Source organism: Hippocampus bargibanti, linkage group LG01 (assembly GCF_051943395.1).
Source record: "Hippocampus bargibanti isolate YZ-2025 linkage group LG01, ASM5194339v1, whole genome shotgun sequence".
NCBI lineage: Eukaryota > Metazoa > Chordata > Actinopteri > Syngnathiformes > Syngnathidae > Hippocampus > Hippocampus bargibanti.
This window is the reverse complement of record NC_142734.1, coordinates 5,532,674-5,551,362: the sequence shown is the minus strand read 5'-3', so window position 1 is coordinate 5,551,362 and position 18,689 is coordinate 5,532,674. Positions and strand designations below refer to the sequence as shown.

At 41.0% G+C, this 18,689-nt stretch overlaps 1 protein-coding gene across 1 annotated transcript; it reads right to left on the bottom strand.

The window, feature by feature from the left end:
- Positions 1 to 349: 349 nt before the first annotated feature.
- Positions 350 to 3,602, bottom strand: tcf15 (transcription factor 15). Its single transcript, XM_089013037.1, has 2 exons — positions 3,104 to 3,602; positions 350 to 1,017 (listed from the first exon to the last, which is right to left on the bottom strand). The coding sequence occupies exons 1-2, from the start codon at positions 3,575 to 3,577 to the stop codon at positions 961 to 963; spliced, it is 531 nt and encodes a 176-aa protein (XP_088869163.1). The 5' UTR covers positions 3,578 to 3,602; the 3' UTR covers positions 350 to 960.
- Between the last annotated feature and the right edge of the window lie 15,087 nt (positions 3,603 to 18,689).

Genomic DNA, 18,689 nt, shown 5'->3' with positions numbered 1-18,689 from the left:
AAGTGTGTATCTAAAAAAAAAATTCCCATAGGAAACCATTAAAATGGGAATAATCCGTTCCTGGGTTTCAACTAAATAAGCCTTAAAACTACACACAACATACCTTATTATATGTATAATAAGTATGCTATTGTATTGTAATGAAAGAAATACACTGCATTGTATCATAAAGTCACTTTATTTACATTTGTGATGGTCATTGATGGCTTGATGGAAGGGCGTTGGAGGTCGAAGGTCAAAGGGAATTGCTGTTTGGAAAGAGAGGCACATTACATGAGGACTGTAATTAATGAAATAAACTGTGCTGTCAAATAAAGTTTTATTTACCTTTTTGATGGTCGTTGATGGCTTATGGAAGGACAGTCACCTTCCATAAGGACTGTTGGTAACTTAACCTCTGGTGCTGTTCGGTCGTGTGCTTCCGCCGGAGATCACTCCGCCAGCCGTGGTGGGTGTGTATTATGAAAATAGTGCTTATTATAAGGTTTAATTTTCAGAAATTGGACGTTTGTAAGACGAAAAGTTTGTAAGATAAGGTGTTTGTAAGTTGAGGTCTCACTGTATTACCTGTAAGCCATAATGTTTACACAAGGTAGACATAACCTCGGGGAGGGGAAGGGGGAGGGTCTCATATAGTTCACAAAAGATCAATCTGATTCCCCCCAAAAAATAAATCATAAAATAAACTTTATTCCTTTTTTTTTGCAAACAAAGAAGTACAAATGCTCATAAGTCTCAAACAAATGCACTGCATCCTTGAGGCACTTATGCTTACATTTCTCGGTCAAGTATAAATACTGTAGTCTGGGGGCCTCAAAAGTCACATCCAGTGCCCCGTTTGTCTATGCGCGTGCGTAAGAGCGTGCATGCATGCCTGAGTCCGTGCGTGCAGCTTTGACTCTTCCCTGAGAAAGTCTTTTGAGGGTTTTCAAGTTGCCACTCCTTCATCGGTCAGTTCGGTCAGCGTCTCAGTCGCAGCGGCCCCAGTCGTCGCATCTTCAAACACTCACTGCTGTCCTTTAGGGGAGGGGGGAAAAACACAAAGTTCTCTCACTAAATATCAACAACAACAACATTCAGCTGATATAGTAGTGGGCTCTCATCCATTGTTGTTGACCAGTGCGATTTCTTGTAAACGCAGGCCTAAAACGGCGCCGCGAGATTGGCTGCCTTTCCAGCAGCTCCTTTATTTTGTTTTTCTACTTTCATTCCTTTCATAACTTTGCTGCTGTGAAATGTAAATTTCTCCACTGCGAGACTAATAAAGGCAAATCCAATCCAATCCAAAACCTTGACATAAAATAAGAGAGAGACACAAAAACAAATGGATTTTCTCAGGAAGGCTATACAGTATGTAATAATATAGTCTCAGATCCTATTTATCAGGCATATCACCTTCTCACGTATCATTTTGGTGAGTTTCTTCATTTAGTTGATTGCGTATTTATATTCTTTTAATGAATGACCAATTGTTGAAAAAAATACAAATGTAGACACATAACTGATAACATTTTTCAACCATTTTTGGAGAAAAATAGCACAAAGAATACAGACTAAATTAATAATAATAATAATAGTAAATATTACTATGTATGATAATAATAGTAAATATTATTATTATTAATATTATTATTACTAATTTATATACATTTTAATAATAGTAATAATAATAATAACTATTATTATTTTATGTATTCTAATAATAATTAGTATTACTATTATTATTATTATCAACAAATAAAAATGTAATAATAATAATAATATTTACTATTATTATCATACATAATAATATTTACTACTATTAATATTATTATTATTATTTTTAATTTAGACTGTATTCTTTGTGCTATTTTTATTTATTTATTTTATCTATTTTAATAATAATAATTATACTACTACTACTAATAATAATAATACTACTACTACTACTACTACTACTACTACTACTACTACTACTACTACTACTACTACTACTACTAATACTACTACTACTAATAATAATAATAATACATTTGATTCATAAGCGCCTTTCAAAACTCTCAAGGACACATTACAATCACAAAACAGCCACATAAATAAAACCACAGATACAATTATAAATAAAAACAAGAGATAAAATGAAAGTTTTCCACCTTTCTAAATAGAGCCAACTTTGGTGTTAGACACAATCGAATAAGAACTAAATGGTACTTGTCTTGTGGAGTTCAAGAATTTAGTCATGCTGGATCAAATTATAGGTGTCAGTGACTCAGTGGTTGTAGTCATCCCCCAACCTCAGTTGGGGGGATCAATCCCTGCCCATTGCGACCTGGTAACGTGTCCTTGACCACAGTATAAAACTCCAGTTGGTAAATTGGGAAAACAGTGGCAAGCTTTTTGAGGACCAAAGGTAGAAAACTATGAGACAAGTGATCAGGATACTTTATTATGATGATACTAGTGCAGCATGTGTTACCGGAGACACATTCCTTGTGTGTTTTACATACTTGGCCAATAATGATGATTCTGATTATTCTGATTATGAAAGAACTACAAATGACCCGATATTCATGTTTGGACTCTTGATATTGGCAATACTCCGAGAACAAAAGCCAACCATAAGTGGTCCGCAGACCATGCTTGGCCCATAGAATAAAGAAAGGGCTTACTTGGTAAAAATGAAAAGAAATGAAATAAAAAAAAGGAATCCGGTTGTCTTATCTTCGCGATTATCCATTTTCCAAGCAAGAACGAGAACATGTCATTTTCAACCCTCATATTATGTTGAAAAAAATCACGTTGATTATGTTGTGGGTCATTTTTACCCGTTTGTAAAAATCTACACAAAACAGTCAAATAATATAGGTGACATCGGCAAGAACGGTTTCTGAGATGTTACAAAAGGAAGACAACATTGGGATATTTTAGAACGGTTTTGAAGAAAGAAAAGGAAACAATATCCAGTGCTTTAGTCAACATAAAAATGGAAAGGGTCAAATTGACCCCTTAATTAACATAACGTGAAGGTTAAATGCGTTTTTACGCACTTGAAGGAAGACTGGTTATGAACCATTGTTGAAGATGTCCCCTCGGTTGGATAGGAATATAAAGTTTTTTTATTTACCCCTTTCCTCTGGTTGCTCAAGCAAAAAGTGCAGATGGCCCTGGGTTGCTGGCTCGACTTGTCCCCCGCCTGCGCGTGGACCACGTCGAGGCACGGCTGTCCATCCGCGCAGCTGTCCCCGATAAGAAGCACGTTGGCCAAGTGGGAAATGTAGCTGGAGGCCAGTCGCAGGGTCTCGATCTTGGACAGCTTCCTGTCCACCGGTTCGGTAGGGATGAGGGTCCTAAGGGCGGTGAAGGCGCTGTTGACGCTTTGGGTTCGGCCGCGCTCCCTGGCGTTGGCCGCGCTACGCTGTTTGATGACAGTCTGGGTGGACTCGCCCTCCGCTTTGCGCGCGGTCCTTACGCGCGTGCCGCCGCAGTAAAGCAGCTCCGAGCTGTCGTCGCTCTCGCTGCGATTGTCGTCGTCCTCGGACGCGACGCAAATGTCGGAATAGAAGCGCGCGGCGACCGGGCGCAGCATGGCAAACGTCATCGTTCGACTTGGTCCCGGCTTGGTCTGCTGCAGCCACTCTACATGTCAACACGCTGGCTGGCTCTACATTTCTGCACGTGGAAGCTAGGAAGGTTCGCTACTTGGGCTGTGCTCACTTGGCAGGGGCTCCTATGACCGACAGCTCTGTTGGGAAGCGCTGGCTCGGTTGATACTGACATGTCGATACCGAGTCTGATATCATGATCCATACATTGGCTCGATAACTTCTCGATAACACACTAGAAATGATACCATTTTGCGTTTTGACAAATGATGACATAACATACCTGTCAAACGGTCGTATTTTGCCGTATTCTGTATGATTTTTTTTTGCACATTTTTAGATGTATACGGCATACAAGAAAGTTTTTCCGGGAAACGCAAACAGTGTTAAATATAATTTTGAGATATTTTTGATTACGTTTTCGTCATTAAATATGAACAATAATGTTAATTATAACAAATATCACTACCATGACCGACCACTGAGAAACCAAGTCAGTGGGAAAAGTCTTGAGGAGAAACAAAAGTTTAGAGAAGACAAGTCACATGTAATTTTATTTTGAAATAGGTTAAATGAAACTTTTTACCGTGTTTTTTTTTTCCTCGCCATAATATCATTCATATTATACATTGTAAGAACATACACAATGCTCTACAACAAAGAACATACTTGATTATTGCTAGAAATATGTTGTAACTTGTTAAAAGTATTCATGTTTACATGTGAATTTTTGGTAATAAAACTGTGCAATTAAATATTACACACGCATATGTTTTTTTCTCAGTAAGTAAGGAAAAATTGAGCCGTTAGTAAGGTCACAGTGTCTCGCAGGTTGACATGGGCATAATCACTTCCCAAATGTACTATAGTTGTATAACAAATATACTCACACGTAACCTTACACGTTTTGCAGATGTTTTGCAATATTTTGAGGAAAGTAGAAGAACTGATGTCTTATTAAGCCACTTGACAAAATAAAGTAGAGTACATTCACTCCACCATTTTATTTTCAATCAGTGGCAATATAACATGCAACAAATTATTCAGCTATGGCAGGGGTGTCAAAGTCATTTTTTGCCGCGGGCCACATTGTAGTTATGGTTTCCTCTCGAGGGCCGTTATGAATTTGGGGAACCCATTAGAATGTTTAAATCCCTTCACATATTACATATAGAGCACAGAGCAAATTAATGAATAATTCGTTTTCAAATCTGAAGTCAAGAATAATGACTTTTATTGTGGTTGACATCCCAAAATATGAAATTTTGGCTCAGATTTTAGCAATCATCATGGAATTTAACAAGTTTGATTTGCTTTCGCGGGCCGAAAAAAATTATGTAGCGGGCCGGATTTGGCCCGCGGGCCTTGACTTTGACACCCGTGAGCTATGGCAACAAAATACTTATTTATGGTTCCATACTGATGAACGGTTGGATAAGCAAACTGAACACACCCTTGCTCGAAACTGCAAGGTCGAAGTAGTGGGTGGGACTAAAGACAATGGACAGGAGAGGCGTGATTTAATTTGGTTTTATGCTGAGAATACGTTGGCGTTGCAGCCTTGTGTTAAGGACAGAATAAGTGCACGCTACTACTTAGAGCATTTGAAATTCAGGTAACGGGAGCTGTGTTTTTCATTAAAGTGATGTAAAGAAATAGTATTTTATGTAAACATTCTACACATTTGTGTCCACGACAATATATTGTAGCCTGAATTAATACCTCGACTCATGTTACGTCCGGGGAGGCCATGTGCAATTGATTGCTTTTCTGCACTGGGGGCTGAAGTCGAAATCAAAGAGCTAACACTTAAGTATTTGTTCAATGCATTTCATGGTTTTCAAATTATGTTACGAAGTAATTAGTTACATATATCAAATATGCTTTTTATCCTGTATTTTTATACTTTGCACTATGTACAGTTCTTTTTATGATACTTTTTTAGTGCAGTTGTACATTTCAGGCTCCTGACCTTTGCTTTAGTGTACAGAAAACTTTATATCTTTGATCATCTACCCCTTTCAATTTTGCTGCTGTCGATTGCTAATTTCCCCATTGAGACTATTAAAGACTTTCTGATTCTGATTAAGGCTAAACTGAAAAAAATACATATTTGCTGATTATACTCAACTTTATTATATCATGTCCAGATACAAGTTTGAAGTGGTCACATTACCTTATTCATTGCCAAACCATGTGCAAAAAATGTGTCCACTTTTTGTCATTGTCACTCAAATAACAGGACCCACAGAATATTGGGTTTTAGGACGACATAAAGATTCCATGCAACGTAAGAAATCTGAGATTCTCCTCTTTCATCAGAAAAAAAGAGTTTATTCCGCAATTATGTGGGTCTGAAGTTATATGAGCTTGAAATGAGGGCGGCTGTCCAAAATACAATACAATACATACATATCGGTTTATCTAGCGCTTTAACAACAGCTGAAGCTGGAACAAAGCGCGAACATGGACAAAAGGTCAATGATTCCCCCTTGTGGAAGGGGAAAAAAAACATTGCCAGAGGTCTGACCAGCGCTTTATCAACAACCCCGCAAGAAAAGCCACAACCCAAAAAAAATCGGGAATGGCACTCTGTCATATTTTCAATTCCTGAATAAATCCGGGAATGGGAGTGATTGAGTAAAGTGGTTTGCTTCAAAAAGGAATCTGCATCCAGATGGTTTTATTTCATGCAACCACTTGACATCGTAAAATTGAGTAAATTCAACATATCACATAAGGGGGTGTACTTTTGAGTTGTTTGACTGGTAATAATAGCACGGGGCTACATTGTGACCCCAAAAAAAAACCAATTAAAAATTGTAGTGAGAAAACCGGATCATTAATTTATACTTACAAAGGCCGATTGGCAGTTGATATTTGCGTGGACAGCTTAGTAGCTCCATAGTCAAACCATATTTCAAGAGGAAATTATCTACATCGTGCATTTAACTGTCAAAAGTTCAAGTGACATTTGCCAAATGGTCAATTTACGTGGTCATTTGTTACATTTAAATGGTACCTTCATTGGTGGGAGAAAGAGAATGCTGCTGTTGGCATGGGAGTCGACGTTCTTGTAAATGACATTTGAGCATGGATTCTGTTTGCTTAATACACATCTTAAAATCCATGTACGGTGATACCTGAGCTCACGAACTTAAATGGATCCCAGAAAGTGTGTGTAAGGCGAAAGGTTAGTCTTCCAAATATTAATTTCCAATAGGAAACCATTAAAATTAGAATAATCCATTCACAGGTCCCCATAAAACATAATTTTCTACTAAATAAGCCTTAAAACTACACGAAATATTCATATTTTATGAATAATAAATGTGCTATTGGATTATAATTAAATAAATAAACTGTACTGTATAATAAAGTAAGAGGAAATTATCTACATCGTGCATTTAACTGTCAAAAGTTCAAGTGACATTTGCCAAATGGTCAATTTATGTGGTCATTTGTTAAATTTAAATGGTACCTTCATTGGTGAGAGAAAGAGAATGTTGCTGGTGGCATGGGAGTCGACGTTCTTGTAAATGTATTTGAATGAAGATTTTATGGGGTCACCATTTCACTGTCCGGCTCCAATTATGTGGCCAAGTGAACATCTGTGATTTTCACAGAAGGAGAACATTACGGGTAGATAAACAAACAGTGAAATGATGATTCTGGAATGGTGAGGGTACATTTATTGGCTTGGCCCAGGTGCAAAAATAAAACAACAAAGGGGCAAAGGGATGATTTAGTGTTGGCCTGTCTGCTCTGACTCTTGAAGGGGATTCAAACCACAAGGTTACCCTCGTGAAAGTGAGAACTGGATTGCCTTCCACTGAATTCAAAGAAACACGACACATATTTTCTTCAAACTTTGGCTGAATAGCGGGATTATAGCTTTCCTCGATACCAAAAGTGGTTTACGTGGCATTTCATGTGCCCTGTTTGTATTATATTTTTTTGCTTGCTCACCTCAAACTGTGGATAGCAAAGTTCTAAGAGCCCCTTTTTCACAGGAGCTGAGAATCGTTACTGAGCTCCTTCAAAGGAAGCCAATCCATTAATCTCAGTGATGAGGACGCAGCCGCTCGGGTTCGCCACCCACTGAGTCCTTATTGATGATCTGTCTGAGCCATAGAACAAAGAGGAGCATGTTCTCTAGCATTCGAAATGACATCCGACTGGCCTCTGCTTCTTGTTCCCGCAAAAACTTGGTGCTTGGCTTGAAGTGCTCAGACAGTTCACTCATGTTGAGCAACACTTTTTGCATTGTTTCAGGGTTGCAGAAGAGCCTTGCATGGGCGCAGTCATAACCTGGCCCAACTTGTCTGCTTTTCCCTTGTCGATGACACGTTTTCATGATGTCATAGCCGAGGCAGCTGCTTCATATCCCGCCCCAAACCTGCTACTGTTAATACTGGAGTCAGAGATGCACAATAATTCTCTTTAATTATTTAAAAATCCACTTCAGTCTGATGTACAGGATGAGTAATACCAACACTGTGGAACAATATTATAAAGTGGAATGTCTGTGTAGGCTCTCAGTCATCCAGGAGTGGTCCATCGAGGAAAAGGTTTCTTTGGCCGTCGTGTGTATATATATATATATATATATATATATCCCTAATGCTCTGATAGATCCCTCTTCTAAGGTTGGGGGACCAGTAGACTTCTCCTAAGGCGTAGTCTGGGAGTAGTCTACTTCCGACACCTTTAAACAAGTACAGATGGCGGCGCAAGAAACCTTTTCCTCGATTACGTGGAATGCATAGATCCCACTTTTTTTCAGACTGAGTATATTAGTACAGGGATATCTCATCTTACGAACGCTTTAGCTCACGAACGTTTCGCCTTACGAACAGTAAATTCGCGAGAATATAATATTGGCATACGAAATAGTTTCCGGCGGATGAACCTAACCATACAGCACCACAGTGGCTGGCAGACTAGTTTTCTTAACCCCTTCCTTTGAGTGCAGACGTGGTTTGTTATCGGGTGGAGTACGTTTGCTATTATGGGATCGAAACAGACTCCACCACAGGCTAGTGTTAAGCCAAAGAGGACACAAAAGAAAATTACGGTCGAGCAGAAGAAGGAGATCATTGAAAAACACGAACGAGGTGTACGTTTGTGTGACTTACGGTCCCAGTACCAGTATGCTAAATCAACTGTTGCTACGTCTGGCTCAGGGTGTTACTGTGTTGTCTAAGCAACAGTCTCGGCAATAGAAGCTGTTGAAAAACTTAATTTGGATTAATGAAAAATAGCTAGCACGGGACAGTCCTTAAGGAAGGTGACTTTCCTTCCAAACGGTAACTCCCTCCCTCCCTCCTCCTCCCACTCCATTCCCTCATCATTTTAAGGCTTATTCAGTAGAAACTTAGGTTTTACGGGGACCTGGGAACAGATTATTCTCATTTTTAATGGTTTCTTATGGGAAATAAATGTTTGGCAGACGAACAGTTCGCCTCACATACACTTTCTGTGAACCAATTAAGTTCGTATGCTGAGGTATCCCTGGAATACTCTGTGAGCCGTTACCTTAGCGTGGTGGAGGGGTTTGCGTGTCCCATTGATCCCAAGAGCTAAGTTTTCAGAGGACCCAAATGAATTGCGGGCGTTTGTTGGGAGCGTCTGGCGGAATCCCCTGTCAGAAGGAGTTTCCACGTCCACCTCCGGCAGAGCTTTTTCCATGTCCTAGGGGATGCGAGGGACATCGAGTACAAATGGACCATGTTATGTGCTTCTATTGGTGAGACGGCCGATCTAAGTTGTGAACGTAAAGTGGTTGGTGGAATAGTCCTATCAGGACTTTATGGCCTGTGGTACCTCGGAAACTGCAGACAGGTATCGATTAGTCAAGCGGAATGCAATTTCTATGGTTGCCGAGGCAAAAACTCGGGCATGGGAAGACTTCAATAAGGCCATGGAAGCCGACCTTTGGACGGCTTTGAAGAAATTGTGCTCCGCCATCCAACGTCTCAGGAGGGGGAAGCAGTACACCACTAACACTGTGTACAGTGGAGATGGTGTGCTGCTGACTTTGACTTGGGACATTGTGAGCCGGTGGGCAGAATAAGACCTCCTCAACTCCACCAACATGCCTTTGTTGGCGGAAGCACAGTCTGGGGACTCTGTGGTTGAAGTCACCAATGTGTTTACAAAAGTCCTCAGTGCCAAGTCCCCAGGGGTGGATGAGATGCGCCCAGAGTTCCTCAAGGCTCTGGAACTTATGGGGCTGTCCTGGTTGACATTCCTCAGCAGCATTGCATGGTCAATGGGGAAAGTGCCTCTGGATTGACAGACCAGGTACATTTTTAAAAAAGAGGGACCACGACCCCTGTTTTTAAAAACGGGTAGCAGAGGGCGTGATCCAACTACAAAGAAATCACACTCCTTAGCCTTTCTGGTAAGATTTATTCAGGGGTCCTGGAAGTTGAGCCTCGGATTGAAAAGGAGCAGTGTGGTTTTCGACCCAGCGGTGGTACAGTGGATCAGCTCTCCACCCTGTCCTCCAGGCTATGTGGGAAGTCTACGTGTGCTTCGTGGACTTGGAGAAGGCCTTTGACCATGTAGAAAAGTTTTAGTATGGCGTACATTATTTTAAATGATGAAAAACATAAAATACAGGGAAAACGTATAAGTTGACAGCTATGCATCAAATACAAGTCACCAGAAACACAGTTTTTTCAAAGCTAATGTCATTGGAAGAATTTATTTCACCAAATCTCAAGTTGACGATATGCGGAGATATGTGAGTTTTGGTTAGAATAGTTTTCTGACACTCGCATTGGCGACTACCCGGTCAGGACACCAAGCTTGCATTCTGAAAACGTCACCTTTCCCTTCCTAACTGCCATTGTTCTGCTGCGGTGTTCTTGGTACAAAGCCAGCATTTATATTTTACCATGAATGACAAAAGGGGTTGGGTGGGTGTGGGGGGATTGGGGGAGATAGTTCAGGGCCTTTATGGGTGTGTTTACACTTTAGCGCTATATCCTTAATGCGCTAGCAACGGCTGCAGTTCATTTTTGAGACTTTTGAAACATGGCCTTGGCAATAGTGTTATCCTCCAGACAATAAGAAAGAGACATTTAATATTAATAATTCAACGTGGGCACCCCGACAGCAAAGACTGTTGGTGGAATATTTGTGGTTACATTGCATCTCTCATGCACATGTACGTACTCTTATGTTATAATTTTGGATCCCTGCCCTCAAAGTGACTCAATTCCCATAAGCCTTATAGTTTTGTCTAAAACAATGTAAAACACAAGTCTCTTACGCTGAAGGCAGTCACGTTACCGCTTTTCCTTTACAGTGATAGCTTGGTTTACAAACTTAATTGGTTCCCAGACAGAGTGTGTAAGGCGAAAAGTGTGTATCCCAAAAATTAATATCCCATTGGAAACCATTAAAATGAGAATACTCTGTTCCCAGGTCGCCATAAAACATAATTTTCTATTTTCTAATTTTCTAAGCCTTTAAACTACACAAAATAAGTATACCTTATTTTATGTATAATAAATGTGCTATGGTATTATAATTAAATAAATAAACTGTACTGTGTAATACAGTCGTTTTATTTACCTTTGTGATGGTCGTTGATGGCTTGATGGAATGGAGTGGCCGCTTTCCTCAGCATTAAACACTTGATGAGGAACGTAACCGTCTTCTTTCACCATCTTGAGGAATGATCCCTTGTAGGTGCTTTCTCTGTGATAATTTTAATTATCAATTGTGTTTTGTTTAGCTGGGTTGATAGCTTTTTGCATCAAGTGTACAGATGGCTTGTGCGGGTTGTTTGTGGAGCCTGATTAATGGGATATTTTAACCTTTCAGTCGACACTGCCTTTGACCTATCAAAGTTGAAATTCTCTCACTGTTGTCTGCCTGTATCTTTATTGCTTAAACCACCCCCCTCACTGCTGCGTTCTTGACCAATCACACGGCTTTAACCAAAGACTGGGGGTGAGGAATAGAGGACAAAAACAGTCGGCCATTTTGTTGTTAGAAGAACGGGCTCGTTCGCGAACGACACATCACTCATTGAGGCAGCTCTGTGTCCGAAAAAAAGTTCGTATGCCATGGTAAAGTTCGTATGCCAAGGTAAAATTCTCATAAATTTAACGTTCGTAAACCGAAACGTTCATAAGCCAAGGGGTTCATAAATAAAGAGGCATCACTGTATTTTCCTCCTCTGTGTGCGATATGGCATTCAATTAAGTTTGAGCTTTCCGACTAGCTCCAGATGTGACAATGAGTCAGTGTACCCCACATGAATACATCTGACATCACTGCCCGTCTTTCTCGTTCACAACATCCATGTTTCATTCCCCTTTCCTCAAACACAAATACATCCAGACGCACCCTTCTTAAGCACGAGTGTTTGCCTGGGCCCGCCATCCGTGCTGATTTACTACAACGGGGAACCTGTAAAAAATCTGGCACAAATTACACGCCTGCATTCGGTTGCAGTTCCGGATAGGAAACAGTGAGAAATCATTGTGGACTCCTACACCTCAAACCAACTTTCCACAGTTGAACAAGCAGAGAGAAAGCATTTTGCCATTTTTAGGTGACATTTGGAGGGGGAAACCGGAAAGAACGGCAGGGGGCGTGACGAGGGCGAGGGGACTTAACAATAATTTAAGTCCAGTATGCATTGAAATGACTTGCTCCAGACTACCGCAGACATGATCTGAAACGGCCCCTATGAAAATGAATGACACCCACTTACAAAATGTTATCAAACGGCCATATGCATTGTTAAATTTGCAAACTATAGTCCCAAACCAATTGTACATCATTTAAAAGCTAACAACATAGTCCTAAAAAAATGAATGTCATCTCGATCATTTCATTTGAATTATTGGGGATACTTCCATTGGCCGTGGTGTAGCATTAAACTTGACGGACAAATTGGGGCTGTTGTTAAATCCAGCTTCTTTCATTTTAGGCAGCTGACTAAAATAAAACATCTTTCCCATGAGCACCTTGTAGCAGTCATTCATGTCTTTTTCAGATCTCGGCTCGATGACTGTAATGTGCTTTATTTTGGAGTCAGCCAATCCTCCATGAAGCGTCTCCAGCTGGGCCAGAATGCTGCTGCTCGCCTCTTGACTAGTACTCCTAAGAGGGATCACATAACTCCTACTCTGGTATCGCTTCACTGGCTCCCTATACATTTGAGAGTTCTTTTCAAGATCTTATTTGTTTTCAAATCATTAAATGGCCTCGTTCCTTATTACCTCTCCGAGCTCATCCGCCCCTATACACCTTCCACACCTCAGTTGTGCTGACCAGGCAGTATTAGATGTGCCAAAAACTAAATTGAGCCTCAGAAGGGATTGAGTCTTTTCCGTTCCTGGTTCCACTCTGTGGAATGACCTGCCACTGATCATTTGGCAATCTCCCTCGCTGCCCATCTTTAACACCCGCCTCAAAACTTACTTGTACTCTTTGGCATTGATCGTAGTTTTAGTCCCTGGTGCTTTCTTCTATCTTTGTGACTGCTTTATTTCCTGTCTATGATAGTTATCCATGTTAAGCGCTCTGTTACAACTTCAGCTGTTGTGAAAGCGCTATACAGATTAACAAACCAGGCGAAACTTCCCTGAAATACACTGATGTTAGCTTCTCAGATGTGATGTATTGCGTCAGCATGCTGTGCTTCCTTGAAACCAATTGTTACTTATCCAATTCATCAGAGGCATAGCTAATTATATCATACGCATATATTGATGAAAAGGTTTCTTCAGCCGTCATCTGTACTTCTTTGAAGATGTCGGACGTTTCGCTTCTTATCCAAGAAACTTCGTCAGCAAACCAAAGTCTTACTGGTAGTTTAGGCCCTATATATATATCCCCACTGTCCAGACATTAAACATTAAATTTCAGTCATGGCAAACCAAGGAAAAAAACATGCATATAGGTATAGGTGCATTTCAAATGGAAGGGAATTATTTTGGCCTCTGCACTTTTCCTACACTTTTGTTCAGTCCCCGTTCACATGCAAGGCTTTGGTGCTATTGGATCTTTGTCCAAATGACCCGATGTCTGCCTCAGCAATCCCTCAGTGCCGATGATAATATTCCGTTGTTTCTCTGTAAGGATTCATGAAGAAAAACGTGTCTTGCCACTTGTCAAAGAATGCATGTGGGGTGTTAAAAGGCATTATTTTGCAGCTCTGAACAAGTCGGATTTTCCGAAACTTGTTTTTATGACACCGTTATAGACTAACCATATCCCACAAATAGATATGGAAAGCGTGATTTTGCTGTTGTTGCAAACATTTCCTTTTCTTAAACCGTAAAAAAAAAAATCCCCTTGATTCGTTTAAATCCACAAAGGAGCAACAGGTGCAATGTTTTGGTGTTTCTTTTTTTAATGCTGGTGTTGCGTGTCAAAAGGCCTTTGAGGATCCGGTTACTTTCAGACACTGAGAGTCACAGGAAGGAAATCTTCTCACACGCGACACACACACACACACACACACACGGGAAACTGCATAGTCCTTTTGGGTTTGGTCTGCCTTCATTTCCCCGCAGTCGCCACAAAGGGAGATCATTAAGAATGACTGACGTATAGGAAAGTCTTCTTCTGTGCATAACAATTTTGCCTTGAATTATTTTCTCTGCTCCAGCACGGAGGAAGAGGTGTACTCAAGCCGTCGGTACTGTAATATGAGGGTAATTTGGTGTAGTACAGTATGCTATACTGTCAAATTCAGAACAAGAAGTAACTCAGATATGGACACAGTCGTCTCAGAAGTTCAATACCTTGTAAATCGGAGCATGTCACATTTTGATCGATAATTTCCAGTAGAGGTCATCAAATGAAAATGAGCAGTGGTGGTAGTGGTACGCGATAAGTGCGTTGAAACAGGAAGCCACTTTAACTCAGGTACACGAAAGCAACCGCTCATACTCAGAGCTCTCAACCATCACCGTATCGTAACAATGAGTTTGAAAAGTCCAAGTGCAGATGTAAAAGGTGGATGAGGAGAAGTTATGAAGGGAAGCTGACTTGTCCTGTTTACCGGAGATGTCTTTGGAGATATCTGCAGTGGACAGTTCTTTACTCATTCACTGCCATTCACAAATGTATTCGCGAATTGAAAATATGACGTAGAGCGCCATTCCGGAATTTGTTGTTTTTTTTTTTTTTTTTTGTTCTTGTTTGGGTGCCGATCAAGCGCTGGTTATGGCCTCTGGCGATTTTTCCCTTTCCACAAGGGGCCAGCATTTCCCTTTTTCCATGTTAGCGCTTTGTTCCAATTTTAGCTGGAGATAAATAATAATAATAATCATAATAATAATACATTTCATTTATAAGCGCCTTTCAAAACTCACAAGGTCACTTTACAGTCACAGGATAAGTTATTTTGTGGGTGAGCAGCGGCAGCCACACACGCCAGCGTTCACTCAACCCGGAATAACTCAAGTAGATATACACCTAGCTAGCTAGCCAATAGATAGCTAATAGCCAGCTATACAGATAATATATAGCTAGCTAGATAGCTAACGCACTATATAAACCAATATGTATGTATATTGGACAGCCGCCATCACTTCAATGTCATATAACTCCAGACCCATATAATTTAGGAATATATTCAGCGGATTCCTCACAGACCGTTGTTGACCGTTGGCTTGCAAACTGCAATAGCTCTTTCGGCTTCTTCTCCTTGCCAATTGACATTAGTTAGTGTTTGTTGACTGGTGTTTATAACATGGAAATCTCCCTTTTACTGTATTGGTGCTTTTGTGTTTCGCTTCATTAAACCATGATTTATGATTGGAGAATCCTTTCAATGATCTCAATTTTTTGCTGCGGTCATCTTTAAATATGAAATAGAAGGGATTCCTGAACACAACAAAGCTTTGTTTTAAAATGCTCATGAGTTTTTGTGAATGGAACAAAATGTCTTGTGGATCCAATTTATCACTGACTTCTTCCTCTTTTCCTTTGGGCTTTTCCCTTCAGAGGTAGCCACATCAAATCAGTGTCCTCCATCTAACCCGGTTTTGTGCATCCTCTTCTCTCACACCAGCTAACTTCATGTCCTCTTTGACAACATCCATAAACCTCCTCTTATGTCTTCCTCTCGGTCTCCTGTCTGGCAGTTCATGGCTCAGCATCCTTCATCTGATATAGTCACACTCTCTACTCTGGACATGTTCAAACCACATCAGTCTGGCCTCTCTGACTTTCTCTCCAAAGCCTCTAATATGACTTGCGTTGAGAAAATGGAAATGGACAGTTAGAGATACTTCATTTGACAATAGTAATGTTGTTCAAATATGAAAAAATCTCAACACCTTCTCTTGAACAGATTCAAACATTTGTTGAATATTCATTTGAATCATGTTAAACTGAAACTTCATTAGGCAGGATAAACTCCATGAGAACACATGGCACACCTGTCAGCGATCTGAAGCAATTATCTTTTAATATTGTCAGAGAGAGAGAGAGAGAGAGAGAGAGAGAGAGAGAGAGAGAGAGAGAGAGAGAGAGAGAGAGAGAGAGAGAGAGAGAGAGAGAGAGAGAGAGAGAGAGAGAGAGAGAGAGAGAGAGAGTATCATTTTGAAAGTGTTGAGTGACACCAGTGCTGAATTTGGTTTGACAATAGATATGCAAGCGTTTAAAGGGGAATATATATCGCCCCCTAATGGGCAGACATCCGCTCTGCATCTTCAGAAAAAGAACACATTTTTTTTGTCTTACTCGCGGGATTTCTCCACACTGGCCTGTGTGTGGTTAGCACATCTATCTAACTAGATGGATGGATGGATGGATGGATGGATGGATGGATGGATGGACACAGACACACACACACACACACACACACAAACACACACACACAACCATACCAAACATGTACACACCGCACATATATACACAGACACCACACACATATACACAAACACACACCACACGTATATACTAACACACAAACCACATTTTAACAGACATGTAATCGCACACACCACACATATACACACATATATACATACATATACACACCACACATATACGCACACACCACACATATACACACACACCGCCCGTATACACGCATATATACAGTACACACATATATACACACAACACATATAAACACTAATGTACATACATGACTGTAAAGTTTATTTGAGAGTTTTGAAAGGCGCTTATAAATGAAATAAAATAATAAAATAATAATAATAATAATAATAATAATGATGATGACAATAATAATAATAATAATCACACATACACATATGATGATGACATACATAATACACTTCACATATACATATCAGAATCATCACACCACACATGTAGAACACACAAGGACATTTACAGTATACACGTACAACACGCTGCACTAGTATCGTTGTCAAAAAAACCTGCTAAGTGGCACTATACAGTTCCATTTTGGCTACTGTTGAAAGAGTTCAAAGAGTTAATGGCTTGGGGGAAGAAGCTGTTTAAATGTCTGCTGGATTTGGTGCGCATGGATCGGTAGCGCCTGCCTGAGGGGAGTAGCTGGAAAAGGTGGTGGGCAGGGTGCGGAGGGTCCAGTAGGATTTTCCGCGCCCTAGTTTGGATTCTTGCAGTGTGCAAGTCCTCGAGAGTGGGTAGGGCGGTGCCAATGATTTTTTCCGCCGTCCTAACTGTCCGTTGAAGTCGGATTTTGTCCATTTTTGTGGCGGCCCCGAACCAAACGGTGATGGAAGAACACAGGATGGATTCGATGACAGCCGTGTAGAAATGTTGCAGCACCTCCTGTGGCAGGCCATGCTTCTTTAGCAGCCTCAGGAAGTACATTCTCTGTTGGGCCTTTTTCAGGATAGAGTTGGTGTTGACCTCCCACTTCATGTCCTGGGAGACTGTGATTCCCAGGAACTTGAAGGTCTCAACGGTTGACACCAGGCAGTTGGATAGTGTGAGGGGTAGCTGTGGTGATGGATGTTTCCTGAAGTCCACCATCATCTCAACTGTCTTGAGCGTGTTCAGCTCCAGGTTGTGACGGCTGCACCAGAGCTCCAGCTGCTCCACTTGTTGTCGGTACGCAGACTCGTCGCCGTCTTTGATGAGACCGATGACCGTGGTGTCGTCTGCGAACTTTATGAATTTGACAGCTGGGTGCGTTGAGGTGCAGTCGTTTGTGTAGAGAGAGAAGAGCAATGGAGAGAGGACGCATCCCTGCGGGGCTCCAGTGCTCGTGGTTCGTGTTGTGGATGATATATTTCCCAGTCTGACCTGTTGTGTCCGTCCTGTAACTCAAAGCTCCGTACAGAGCTGCTACGCCGCTCGCGAGCAGCCCCGAAAAACCTTGTAGATTTTGGTGTGTCGGTGAAAATAGTCCAAGAGTGGATTCCCCAATGCTCAGTAACTCTTCCCTCGTGTAACTGAGTCGCGTAGGATCGCAAAAAACAAATGAAAATGACAAAACCAGGAACAATACTAGGGAGCGTGTGACCGAGGCTGCCATCCGCGGCGCCATCTTGGATCGAGATTTTATATATATATACACACATACACACACACACTTCACATATACATACACAGCACACACCACACATCCACACACACACCAGACATTTACAGTATACACGTACACACACCACACATATACACACGTATACACACACAAACATACACATTCACACACACACTAATAAAGGCTAATCCAATCCAACACATGCGCGCGCGCACACACACACACACACACACACGCACACACACACACACACACACACACACACACACACACACACACACACACATTTGCACACATAACCACACTGGTGTGTATCTTTGAAATTCACGCCAGGAACCAATCTGCAAAAATAAGACGCCACAAGGCATCCAGCCGGTAACGTCTCCTTTAATGAGGTCATGCCGACTGTTGCGTTTTACAGGCATACTGCTTCAAAGTGCTTAACTTGCCGTACTGTTCTATTTTTGCAGCGATTTCAAAGAAACACGCAGGTTACTGTGGAAACAAAAAACAGGACAGCTGGGCTTGCAGCTTTTCTCAGGTAAATCATCAAAAGATCCGTGGAAGCAGAGCCACTGTTGTCCAAAACATCCTGTTCGCTGTCACATTTTCTAATGAGA